Here is a 13,815-nt window from a genome sequence, read left to right as displayed (position 1 = left end):
TTTTTTTCAAAGTTCAAAGGGATTACTAATCTTTGAATGCCGACGCTCACAATAAAAATATTCACTTCCCTTCTATCTCACAGACTCCAGAATATGTAGGGAAAAAAAAGAGCATTCCTCGGATTGGAGCACAGACAACGATGAGCCACCAGAGAGGCATGGCATTGTGATGGACTGGAGAGTCAATCCCTAAAAACAGTGGCTCTCAAAGTGGGGTCCGGGAGGGAGCTCCGAGGGGGTCCTCAACTATGATGGATAGTTAGGACCCTGACGCCGGGGCTCCACCGGGCGCGTCAGCGTCGCGTCTCCGTCACCGTCAGGGAATGTTCCCTTTTTAATCAATGAAGGGTGGCTCCACTGCCCGCGTTGCGTTGCATTGCGTTGCGTTGCATTGCGTTGCGTGACTGCATTAAAATTGCCCCGGTTCTTTTTTTGACGCACGCGACGGAGACGCAACGCGCCCGGTGGAGCCCCGCCGTTATGGGTCTGTAACTCAGAGATGGTACAAATGGAACCAAATGGACCCGTTTACAGAGTTAAATCAACTTTAGCTTTACAATATAAATTGGGGGGTCCCAGAGATAGAAATGCCATTAAATGCGGGGTCTGTAGCCTAATGCATGTCAAACTGGGGGGTCCTTGAAATTAAAATGGCTGAGAATCACTGCTGGAGCCGTAAAATAAATCTCTTATGGGGGTTCCTAGCTGGCATATCTTATCAAATGGGGGGCCCGCGGGGCTAATAAGTGTCAATTTCAGAGGGGGTCCCTGGCATGAAAACATTTGAGAACCATTGCCCTAAAACAATGTGACCACACACACACACACAGGCACACGCACGCGCGCGCGCACACACACACACACACACACACAGTATAAAAGACCCATGTGCACATGTTACCGATATGTCTAGAAAATGGATGGTGTACAAAAGAAAAGCACGTCAAAATCAAATGGAGATGTTAATACATAATAAAATAAAACTACAAAACGAATTACACAAAGAGTCCCCCCCCCCCCCCCGTATACACTGGTCCCCCCCCCCCCCCCCCCCCCGATTCAGAGGGGTTGAGAGAAGAGAGAGTCTCTCTCTCCCATGCCTCTGCTCTCGTTCTACCATTCACAGATATCCAAGTCTCTCCAACAATGAGGTGGTATGTGTTGAAAATGTCAAAATCAAAATAAAATAAAAACACCACCACCGGTTTAAACTTCTGGTTGTCCTCTTATCCATTGATTGATGCGATACGATGTAAAAAATGACGAGATAAAACACAAGGGGCTTTGTCCTATAGAAAGATTAATGCTCAAAAGCCGATTGGATACTTCCGGGATAGAGTTGATTGAATAGCCTTATAATATGGTCAGTGCTCCGTGTATGTAGGGTCTTTTGGCTCTAAAACTTCTGGGAGGAAAAACCCTTTCGCTTCTGCACCGAGCCTTAAAATAGCCTTGATTCGAGCTTAACCCATTTTGGGGCGGGAACCCCTTTTGGTGTAAGCATTATGTTATGCTTTAGCTATTGAAAAATAGCAGATCTACAAGCTCTTAGCGCGCCACTCGGTGGCGCGCTACGAGCTTGTAGGTCTGCTATTTTTGAAAAATCGAAGAACCACTGACATAGAAACATAGCTTTTTCAGAAAACTGTCAGGATTTAGAAGACATTTATAGAATCGTTCCCAGGTCAAAATGGGTTAAAATATCCTTGATTCGAGCTTAAAAAAAAAAAAAAGGGAAAGCGGACAGACTAGCACTTAAGTGTGCGCGCCTATTTTATCCATTTAGCAGCGGCTTTAATTTGCCGCACTATATACTATGGCATGGTATGCGTATATATATTTATATATATACAGGCTCCCAAATCAAGAGCATCCATTGAGATTTTACTGCGTATAATAATTTCTATACATAAATACTATATACATGATATGCACAGTATCATAGAATTTGACACGTCCATCTCCTCCTTATATATAATTATAGGTATAACTATCCTATATGAATTTCGATAGAAAAACAAAATGCAATTGCAACCGACGACTACAACGTTCCTAGTGTTCCAAAGTCGCTGTTGTTTACTCGACCCATTTTCCGTCAACTATGGCAAAAAAACAACCATATTTATCAGTGCTCCCGCCTGCCCCCCCCCCACCACCAGGTGGCAGGAGGGTGTCAGTGCAGGTTTTTTTCCCCAGGCCCCACACAGCTGGAGCTCATTGGTGATAATCCTCCCGCTTGTTTTTGTGTGCGCTTTGTGTGTCAGTCGCACAAAAACAAGAAGCAAATCGATTGGAAGCTGGAAGCTATGCCCGCTACTCCTCTGCCCCCCCCTGGCTGTGGGGGAAGGGAACGGCGACGGCGTGCTCCTGAGCCAGCGCCGCCAGCTCCTTGAGGAACTCGCTGAAGATGACGGCGCAGTAGACGGCGTTCTTCACCCGCAGCGCCTCCGCCTGTTTCTCCAGCGAGGAGGTGCCGCCGCCGCTTCCTCCTCCTCCTCCGCTGGCCGAGGCTGGCCCCGCGCTGCCGCCCCCTCCTCCCCGGAACAGGGCGCTGTGCAGCGACTGGCCGCCGTCTCGCACGTGCGCCAGGGCCAGCTGGGCGGCGTGGCGGGCCCGGGTGGGGCTGTTGGTGTGGCGCAGGATCAGGTCGCCCAGCGACGGCTTGCGGCTCTTCACTGAGAACACACAGGGAGAGAGAGAGGAAACACTGAAACACTGGTATAAGGCCGGCAGGCCAATCAGAGGCAGGCGAGGCGTTACCATGTCTATATACGCTAGCCACCGCCATCAGTGTCCACTGTCCACATAGAAACGACATTCTAACAAATACTGTACACTTTTTTTTTTAAACATTCATCCTCCTTATATAATATAATAATACCTGATGATCATGTTTTTAGGGTGGGGGAAAAAAATCCCGGCAATCTTTAAGGTTTGATAAAAGTCTTTGAGACCTCAAACCACAGATGAGCGAGCATGCACACGCACACACGCACGCGCGCACACACACACACACGCACACACGCACACACACGAAAGAAAAAATATGAATCTCAGAGCGTACTGTAGCTAAGGCTGATTGAATATCTCAGTAAGGATAGGATCGGCGTGGAGCCCTGCCATGGCTGCCAGGCTCTAATAGGCAGACATCACTACCGTATGAGGGCTATCTCCTCTCTCTCTCCTCCTGCTGGGTCCACGGTGCTACCATATATAGCATCTCATTAACCCAGCCCAGCAAGCAACAGATGGCACAGTTTCCCCAACAAATCATCTCAAATGAGAGCCCTGGCCGCCATTATTCATGGCATATTTTCTATTTGCTACCTCTCTTATGGCCTGTGTGTGTGTGTGTGTGTGTGTGTGTGTGTGTGTGTGTGTGTGTGCACGTGCGTGTTTATTACTTTATCCCATTCAGGACGGGTCGGGAACCCCTTTTATACTTTAGCTGTTGAAAAATATCAGATCTACAAGCTTGTTGGGGCAATATCTCACAACGGGTAAGGGCTAGTACAGATCATTCTGGAGGTCCTTGACATGGAAAAAGGTTGAGCACCACCGACATAGAAACATAGTTTTTTTTTTCTTCTCAGAAAACTGTTTTAGAAGCCTTTTTTCTTAGCCTATTCTAGACGGGAACCCCTGTTGGTGTTTTTAAGCATTACATTATGCTTTAGCTATTGAAAAATTAGCAGACCTAAAAGCTCGCTACGAGCTTGTAGGTCTGCTATTTTTGGAAAATCGTGAAAATGTGGTGCAAATCTTTGAATATATTCTTTCAGAGCAAACGTTTTTAAGTCATATCTTTGCTTCTGGGGGAGGTTCCCTGGAACAACATATTTTCAGACGGGGGTCGGCAGCAAATTACATGGGGGTCCTTGACATGAAAATGTTTGAGAACGACTGACGTAGAAACATGAGGTTTTTCAGAAAACCGTCAGGATTTAGAAGGCATTTGTAGAATGGTCCTCAGGTCTAAATAAAAGGGTTATATTTATATCTGTGCCGCTGCTCACCCAGCGAGTCGGAGCGTCTCAGCGTATGGGCCGCCGTGGGAGACTGGGAGGTCCAGTCCACTTTGCTCCGCGCCGCCAGGTACCGCTGGGCTCTCCTCAGCATGGCGGGGAAGTCTCCGTGGGACGCTGCGAACGCCTCGATGCGGTTCTTCACCGAACCCAACACCTTGGAGGGGTGGAATTTGTATTAGACAAACTTGAGCTATTTTGTTTTTTTTCCATCATCTTCTAGGTGAGGTGGAAGGGGGGGGGGGGGGGGGGGCAGCAGAGAGCAGTGGACAGAAGTGTGTCTTACACTCTCAGAGTTAAATTAACTTTGATTTTACAATTTAAATTGGAGTCCCAGAGATAGAAATGTCATTACATGGGGGACCGTAGCCTAATTCAGGACAAACCGCAGGGGGCCCTTGAAATGAAAATGGTTGAAAATCACTGTGTGACTAATGGACACTGTTGGGGGTATCTTTGGGACCAACCCATAAATAAATTACCAACTATAAATGATGCTAAAATATGTTTGACAAGTGCACTTAAAACATTAAACAAGTATATATACTGTATATATATATATATATATATATATATATATATATATATATATATATATATATATATATACACACCGGTACTGTATGTATATATATATATATATGCTATTATCTCCTTATTTGAATCCAATAAATCATATTAAAAACCTTCTTTGAACTAAGTGCAGATAGTATTTGTCTATAATTGTTAGCATTCTTCTCTGACATGTGGTCTACCTCTAGCAGTAAACTAAATAACTCCTTGCTATTTATAGCCAGTTTTTGACTAAAGAATGCATCCAATACTAACATTGAGTGGAGCAACCCTGGAACAACATATTTTCAGATGGGGGTCGGCAGCCAAATACAGACAATTCTGGGGGTCCTTGACAAGAAAAAGGTTGAGCACCACTGACATAGAAACATAGGTTTTTCAGAAAAATTTAGAAGACATTATTGTGGAATCATTTCTCAGGTCTAAATGGGTCAGAATCCAAGATTTCGTCGACTAAAACTAAGACGAAAAATGTCGACTACCTTTTTCCGCTGACGAAAACCAAATGGAAACTAAATGAAAACTGATGACTAAAACTAAGACTAAATATATTGACAATTTCGTCAAACAAATAAAAACTAGACTAAAATGTTATGAAGGGACTATAGTGGACCAAGAGATCCAGTATAAGTCATTTTACACTTGGTTGCATGCTGAAAATAGCCGCAGCGTGACGTGTTGTATAGCTTGTAGACCGGCTATTTTCAGCAAATGTAATCATGGCGACGGCATCAAGGCCCCGCCAAAAACACATTTCAGTCGACAAAAATAAACCGTAGATTTAGTCGACGAAAACCTTCCGATATTTAGTCGACTAAAACACACTAAAACATTCCAGGTGACCAATGGGCCCCTTTAGGTGTTAGCATTATGCTATGCTTTAGCTATTGAAAAATAGCAGATCTACAAGCTCACCACCGAGTGGCGCGCTATGAGCTTGTAGGTCTGCTATTTTTGAGTGGTGCAACCACTCCTACAACCAGCTTGCAATGTCCTCGTACTTGTTTGTGTGTGTGTCTGTCTGTGTGAGCATGAGTATGTGACTTAATAATAGCAGTAGGGGGCGCCATAAACAGTGAGAGGGGTAGTGACTCTAATGAGAGAGAGTGAGAGAGAGAGAGAGAGGGGGGGGGGGGAATTGCACCACTCAGTTCACACGTGTGTGATTTTTTTTTTATTATCGAAGAACGACTGACATAGAAACATAGCTTTTTCAGAAAACTGTCAGGGTGTAGAAGACATTTTTAGAATCTGATCTCAGGTCAGAATGGGTTAAAACATTCCAGGTGTGACCGATATAAAATGTGACGATGCGCTGCGGCGTACCTGGATGAGGGACTTGACGCTGGGCTGGAAGACCATGTTGGTGTTGAGCAGGAAGGAGCGCAGCAGCGGCTGAGGGTAGCAGGCCAGCTGGGCCACGATGCCCGTCAGCAGGATGTTGACGTACAGGGAGTTCTGCAGCATGTTCTCCAGCTTGGCGAACACCACCACCATGAACGGACCTGTGGGTGGATGGGAAGATTTGATTTATTTATTAGATCTCCCCATTGGCTTACTGTGAGTCACAGCAGAGCTATTCTACCTGAGGTCTTAAACATATCATCATTAAAACATTTCTTCCATATTATTATTACATACATTTACATACAACATTCATCCAGCAGAACACAACACAAACACAAAACGACTCATGATCCGTCTACTACATTTGATAGCTACAGCGCCACAGTACAATCAAATCTTCAACATTGATAATAAAGTAAATATACTTTATGGGGGGGACAGAACATTTAAAAATCAGACCAGTCTGAGTGAGTGGTGCTGTACTGTACTTGTGCTAGGGTTTTCACTTTTAGTTTTTTCTACTAGTATAGTTTATGTAAAAAAATAAATTATTGTTATTTGTTTTTATATTTGTGCATTTAAAAACTGTGTACATTGGTGACTATAATCTAGCATTCTAGCTGATCTTGAGGCCCACAAAAAAAAACAACCTTTAATTTTGTTTTTCTTAACTAGTCAAATAGTACCAGCAAGGACGACTAGTGGAATTACTAGTCGACTAGTTGAATAATAGACTAGTTGCTTAAAGCCCTAAATTGTGCTGTACTGTACTGTACTGTACTGTACTGTACTGTACTGTACTGTACTGTACTGTACTGTACTGTACTGCACTGCACTGCACTGCACTGCACAAGTCCTCCTCCCTGGACTGTGTCTGTGCGTTAGGCTGTGCAACAGTGACACTTGGTGGTGAACAAACGCTCTATAACGCTATTTTCGTGCTCGGACACAGCCAGGGACACAGCCACACACATAGCTGTCTACAGGAGTGGTTGCACCACTCAAAAAACACACGCGATCGGAAATCGGGGAAGATACTCAAAATCAAATGATTGGAATCGGATCAGGAGAACAAGAACGTGACCGGCACATAATTATAATGGTTACTAAATAGATATTTTAGAGTAGGGTAATAGTTTTAGTAATATGCCCTGAGGGTCCCGTAGGATGCCCTCATGATCCATGTCCGTGTGTTGGCTCCCAATGGCACAAATATGCAGAAGTACCACAAAAAGTACCACCCAATCTCTTTGCCTGAAAATAGCTAGTACAACCACACAACCTGCCATGTCAAATCGACCCCCATCCATACCCAAGTATATATCTCACCTGTGTAAGGCTGTCCGGTAGGCTGACCCAGGGGCTTGACGGGACTACACAGCCCCACGGTGGAGCCCTCTCCTTTGGCCTCGCCTCCGGCCCCCGTCGTGGCCGCCATGAGCTCGGCCTCCGGGGGAGAAGAGGCCAGGCGTTCCTCCTCCTCCTCCTCCTCTTCACGCCTGCCGGTCAACACCGTCTCCTCGGGCTGCCGCGTCATGGCGGCTCTGTTCCGCTCCCTCACTCGCTCCTCCAGCTCTCTCAGCTCCTGGGTGAAGGCCTCGATGCTGATGCCCTGGCCGTTGGAGTCTCCTCCGGGGGGGAGCGGGTGGTGGTGGTGGTCGCCCGGCGCCTGCTCCAGGAGCTCCTTGATCAGGCTCTCCACGGACTGCAGACCGCCCTGCTGGTGGTGGACGTTGTCTTTGAGGACGGGGGTCTCCGAGGGTGTGTCAGTGTCGTCCAGGGAGTTGGTGACCAAGGAGGCGACGTCGGAGCCCTGAGACGCGATCTGCGCGTCGCTGATGTCGCCGCCGCCGTCGACCTCGCTGTGCGTTGCAACGACGTGGGCGCCATTTTGATTAGAGTTCTCGTCCGGATGCCGCCGCGCTGCGTGCTCGCCCAAGTCTCTCTTCACCTTCTTCACCTCCAGGCTGTCCACGTCCAGGCCGTCCGCGACGACGCACGACGCGTCCGGCTGTCCCGAGGAGGAGGTGCCGTTGAACATGGGCTGGTGGTGGTGGGGGGGGGCGACCATGGTGGGGGGGAGGCGAGGGGGGGCCGAGGAGGACGACGACGGCGGGGGGCAGGAGGAGGAGTTGGACGGAGACGGGCCCAAAGAAGGCGAGGAGGAGGAGGAGGGCAGGAGGAGAGGCTTGGCGGGGAGCGGCAGCTCCTCCCTCTGCAGGCTGCGCTTCTTTGAGCGCGGCGTGAGGCTGATGCAGTTGTTCCTGCCGATGGTGACGTCCCACTCGCCGCTGTCTCGCTCTGCGCCGCTCCACTCCGAGCGCGCCGCCGCCACCACGGCCGCCCTCTGCTGCTGCTGCTGGGCCGAAGGAGGAGGAGGAGGAGGAGGGGGGGTGGTGCTGCCCCCCCCCGCCCCCGCCTGCTGAAAAGAGAAGTGCTCGGGGAACACGGGCAGGAGGGAGGAGGGGTGGGCGGTGCCGGGCGGCGGGGGAGGCGGCGGCACCGCGCCGGGGGAGGGGTTCTCCCCGTCGTATGGGGCCGACCAGTCGCGGCAGGCCCAGGAGCAGTGCTCCACGCTCCGCCGCGCGTCGCCGAGGTACTCGAGGTAGCCCGACTCCCAGTCCAGGCAGTCGGTGGAGACCGCCGGCTGGTGCATGGGGCTGTCGGGAGACAGGGGGAGGAGTGAGGAGGCCGGGGTGCTGCCGCGGCGCGGCGACGACGACGAGGAGGGCAGCAACGGCGGCTCTGTGCCGCCGGTGGTGGGCGTGGTGGGCCCCCCTCCTCCTCCTCCTCCTCCTCCTCCTCCTCCTCCGCCGCTCTGCTGGCGCATGAACAGGGCCAGGCGGTTGGGGGTGCTGGGCCGGGCCTGGAGGACCGGAGACTCTGAACTGGGGCTGTTGTTCAGCGCTGCAGAAATGTAAAAAAAGGGCACAATTGGATTGTTAACGAATTTTTGACCGGAGGACGATAAAAAAAAAAGGGTCTTCTAACAGTTTTCTGAAAAACCTCATGTTTCTATGTCAGTTGTTCTCAAACATTTTCATGTCAAGGACCCCCCCCCCCATCTGAAAATATGTTGTTCCAGGTACCCCGACCAGAAGCAAAGATTTGAGCTAAAAACGTTAAAAAGAACATATTCGAAGATATGTGCCACATTTTCACGATTTGTCAAAAATAGCAGACCTACAAGCTGGAGCTTATTTTTCAATAGTTAAAGTATAACATATTGTTTAAAACACCAAAAGGGGGAACCCAGAATGGGTTAAGTAACGCCCTTGGAGAAATCAAAAGTGGCAGCGTTTTCTGTGTTTATTTATTGTTTTGCATTAACTAGGTGTGGACATGTTCTAAAAAAAAAAAAGGTCTTTTGCATCGCTTACATTTTCAATAATGTCCGTCATCACATGGGATCTTTACGGACGATAAAAGAACATGAGTTCAGAAATGCATGACTGTAACACATACTGTAACTGTATAATAAAATGCATTTGCATGCTTCGTCTTATCAAGCAGGTCATGCATTCTAGGAATTACAGGCAGAAACGACTGACATTCATGCATCTTAATTGTAGCACAACTCTCATCTGATCTCTTGGTTCCTGTCAGGATCCTGACACGCCCCGACTACCAAGGGCCCCCCAGATTGATGCTATAGAGATGTGTGTATTACTATTAATCAGACTTTATTAAAAAACAAATGTATGTAATGACATTCAGCCTGATGGTGGCGCTATAGTGTAGCAGAGTGGCTCAGAGCCTGATGGTGGCGCTATAGTGTAGCAGAGTGGCTCAGAGCCTGATGGCCTCAAAAGTCTAATATCTCCCCCGGTCCATAGGGAATAGAAATATCCCTTTGGTCTAGTGGTTAAGATGTTGGGCTTTCAAGTGGGAGACCCGAGTTCGAATCCCAGGCGTTACATTAGATTTTAACCACATTAACAATAGAGCACCGAAGTCTGACGTCAATATCGGTAGAGGGCGCAAATGCACGGGTTCATGTACTTTTTATTTGCATTGTAATCCCCATAGGGGGATTTTAGATCGCCTCGTATAAGAACTGTGTTTGAAAAATAAACATTGTCATCCCGGCCGTTTCAATCATATGTATATGAAGAATCAACCGACTGAGAGAAAACGCTATTGTTACTGCTACTGAATTAGTTACATTTTCGCTAGGAATAGACTGTATCATATATGAGTGACTGTCGCAAACGATACAGAGACAGCTCCCTGACAATATCGCAGAGACAGCTTGTTTATTTTTGGACCACAATGCTTATAGTAGACGATTTTAAGATCACCCCATGTTATTCTCCATAGAGAAACGACTTCCGTGAACCAGGCAGAACCAGGGGATGAGCGAGTGACGTCAGGACTTCGGCGCTCTATTATTTTAAACTTTAGCTGTTGAAAGATCTACAAGCTCATAGCGCGGCACCGAGTGCCGAGCTTGTAGATCTGCCATTTTTGAAAGATCCTGAAAACGTGTGCAAATCTTTGAACATATATTCATCCACAGCAAACGTTTTAACTCATATCTTTGGTTCTGGGGGGGAAATATTTTCAGATGGGGGTCAGCAGCCAATTGCATATAATCTTTTGGGTCCTTGACATGAAATAGTTTGAGCACCGCTGACATTATAAACAGGTTTTTCATAGAAAACTGTGACGATTTGGAACAGTGGTTCACAAAGTGGGGTTCCCTAGGGGTCCTTGAGAGTTCCAGGGGGTCACCAGCTAAATTATAATTAGGAACCAAATGGACCCTTATGGGAGTGTACAAATGGAATGGACATTTGTACACTCTCAGAGTTTAAATTAACAGTGATTTTACAATATAAATTGTTGTCCCAGAGATAGAAATGCCATTAAATGGGGGTCCGTAGCCTAATGCATGTCAAACTGGGGGGGTCCTTGAAATTAAACGGGTTGAGAATCACTGCTTAGAGCCGTAAAAATCTTCTCTTATTGGGGGGGTCTCTGGCTTTCCAAATGGGGGTCTAATTAGTGTCAATTTGGGGGTCCTTGACATGAAAAGTTTGGGAACCACTGATTTAAACCCATTTTGGGCGGGAACCCCTTTTGGTGTTAGCATTATGTCATGCAAAAATAGCAGATCTACAAGCTCATCAGCTTGTAGGTCTGCTATTTTTGAAAAATCGACAAACCACTGACACAGAAACATAGCTTTTTCTGAAAACCGTCAGGATGTAGAAGACATTCGTAGAAACTGATCTCAGGTCAGAATGGGTTAAAAGACTATAATAGAATCTGGTCTCAGGTCGGTTCGTTGAGCTTACTGTACCTTTCCCCCAGAAGGCGTCGTCGTCGTCGCGCTCCGTCGTGCTGAGGCGGCAGCACTCTGGGATGAGCGACAGGAACTTGTCCGCCGACTTCCCGTACAGGTCCGTCTCCCGGACGGCGCGGCGCTGACTCAGCATGACGTGGGTGCAGGGCAGCAGATACCTGAGAGGGGGCGCCAAAACACACCTATACGCTTAAAGGCACGACCTCCTATACAACCTGCAGTGAGTGACACCATTTGCATTTTGTGTCACCTTTTAACACAATCCCTACTTTTGGCGGAATGCTCCGCCATAAGGTCTGTAATAACCTTCCGCTCGTGTCGGAATGCTCCGTCAGATTAGCTTTATTATGGATATAAATCCGCGACGCTGAGAACTATTTTTTCATTATTATTTTGGGTCGGCCTTTCCTTCTTTAGCGTACCTAGACCGGATCGCGCATGCGCGTTGCCATCCACCTCCCATTATACAGGCAGACTAAAAGCTGAATAACTCCTAATCTACAGATCTCTCCATGGTTTGGTCAATTAGCACAATGTTCGGAGGTCTTTGCTGATTATCCGGTGGTCTAGATGGAAACATTGGTGCTTTCTAGAGCAAGGATGGCTATATTTTAGCTCGCTAGCATTGACGCTATTTTTTTAGGACAAGATGGACGCCCACAACATCCGTTTCTGTGCTGTGTGTGCAACCTCTAAATCGCCCCCACAGCCTGTGGCAGTCTGAGGTTGGCTTTGCGTCCAGCAGGTGGCAGTAAACCTGTTTGCCCTCAGGTCAAAATGGGATGAAAAGAGCCACATGTATGTGTAGGTCCTACCTGAGAACAAGCTGCAGCATGAGGTCTTCACAGTTGAGGGAGAGAAGAGTCCTGAAGAGACTTAGAGACACCATGCAGAGCTGCAAGACATTGACACACAACCGCAAAATGAAAACCACATCCAACCCGGAACAAGGATCACTTTCTCTCTCTCTCTCAGACTGTTTAAGTTTATAACGTTTTGGTCTAATTGGGTGAAATATGTTAATACCTTTGCGACCAGACTTTGTAGTGGCAAGGATTGAATGAATGATGATAATTTTAATAAGGGCCTTTCTCGCCCCACCCTTTTAGCATTGTTTATATTGTGTTATGTTTTGACAAATGCTGTATAACTTGATTATTGATGTCCTTAAATAAAGAATACTTTACCCAGCTTACTTTTGGCGGGTCCCCCATACCCAAATGACAAGAGAACAAATATGCTTTAACATAAGGCCAAGCATTTCTTTTTTGAATGTTTATCATCAGTGCAAATCGATGGGTCTGGAGGTTTTAACACGGTAGTAAAACTGTTACAACTTGGCTTTTATTGCATCTTGTTTAGCCATTTTATTGTCTTATTGGTCCGTTTTATTGGGGACCCTGACAGTGCAGCGAATAAAGGTTAGCACAAAGAGGAACCAGTGTTGTTTTTGGCAGCAAATTTCTATTTTAGTCTAAGTAGTCATAGTTTTTGGAATGACCCTTCATTTGGTCACATTTTAGTCACCTGAAATGTTTTAGTGTTAGTCTAGTTTTAGTCGACTAAACATCATACGATTTTAGTCGACTGAATCTACAGTTGATTTAGTCGACTAAAATGTATTTTGGTGGGCTTTGATGCCGTCGTAATGACTGATTTTACACATCGGCTATTTTCAGCATGCAAACAAGTGTAGAATGACTTACTGGATCTCTTGTCCACTAGTCCCTTCCTAACATTTTAGTCAAGTTTTTATTTTTTGACGAAATTGTCAATATATTTACTCTCAGTTTTAGTCATCATAGCTTAGTATTAATTTAGTTTCCATTTTGTTTTCGTCAGTGGAAAAAGGGTAGTCGACGGACATTTTTCGTCTTAGTTTTTAAATCGACAAGAACAACACTGGTTGTTGGTTAGATAGATATCTCTGTCATAATAAGTCAAAGTGGAACACTGTCTGTCAGCCGTCAGAATATCGCTGACACCCCGCCCCACAACGGGAACACCGCTTCTTCCACGCCGACAAGTATGGCTCAGAATATCTCAAACATGGTCGTTAGTTCAACAGCTATAGGAACCTGCTTGTGTGCATCACATTATTGTTGCTTCTTTCTAAATCAACACACCGCCCACACACACACACACACACACACACACATTAGCACCATAGCATCCAGAGGCGTCAAAGTAATTACGCACATTTACTTAAGCACTGTACTTAATTACAGTAGAGGCATTTGTACTTTACTTGAGTATTTCCAATTTCCAATAGTTTGACTTTTACTCCACTACATTTATTTGAAAACTATAGTTACTAGTTACTTTGCAGAGTTTGATTATTATTATATTATTATTATATTATTACAAAACCTGTATTTCCCAATTCAACCCTATATACACACAGGTACGTTTCGGCCATGTGAGCTTGTAGATCTGCCATTTCAAATTAACATTTGTTCATTTGAAATGGGACATTCTGCATAGTGAGTACTTTCTACATTTGGTACTTTATTACTTTATTACTTGGTACTAATTGCTGGCTGTCTGAATAAAATAATAATA

At 46.3% G+C, this 13,815-nt stretch overlaps 1 protein-coding gene across 1 annotated transcript in view; it reads right to left on the bottom strand.

The window, feature by feature from the left end:
* Positions 1 to 1,099: 1,099 nt before the first annotated feature.
* fhip1b (FHF complex subunit HOOK interacting protein 1B) overlaps positions 1,100 to 13,815 on the bottom strand; it is a 50,763-nt gene continuing 38,047 nt past the window's right edge. Inside the window, exons 10-15 of the mRNA XM_083777208.1 lie at positions 12,069 to 12,148; positions 11,251 to 11,411; positions 7,275 to 8,852; positions 5,925 to 6,103; positions 4,017 to 4,182; positions 1,100 to 2,675 (exon numbers count right to left, since the gene is read on the bottom strand). Coding sequence (XP_083633334.1) covers positions 2,314 to 2,675; positions 4,017 to 4,182; positions 5,925 to 6,103; positions 7,275 to 8,852; positions 11,251 to 11,411; positions 12,069 to 12,148 — 2,526 coding nt within the window. The 3' untranslated portion in view covers positions 1,100 to 2,313. The remainder of the gene's footprint in view (positions 2,676 to 4,016; positions 4,183 to 5,924; positions 6,104 to 7,274; positions 8,853 to 11,250; positions 11,412 to 12,068; positions 12,149 to 13,815) is intronic.

Source organism: Protomyctophum parallelum (assembly GCF_964188405.1).
Source record: "Protomyctophum parallelum genome assembly, chromosome: 11".
In the NCBI taxonomy this organism is placed as follows: Eukaryota; Metazoa; Chordata; class Actinopteri; order Myctophiformes; family Myctophidae; genus Protomyctophum; species Protomyctophum parallelum.
Note: the sequence above shows the minus strand (reverse complement) of the source record. Positions and strands in the feature narration are given on the sequence as shown.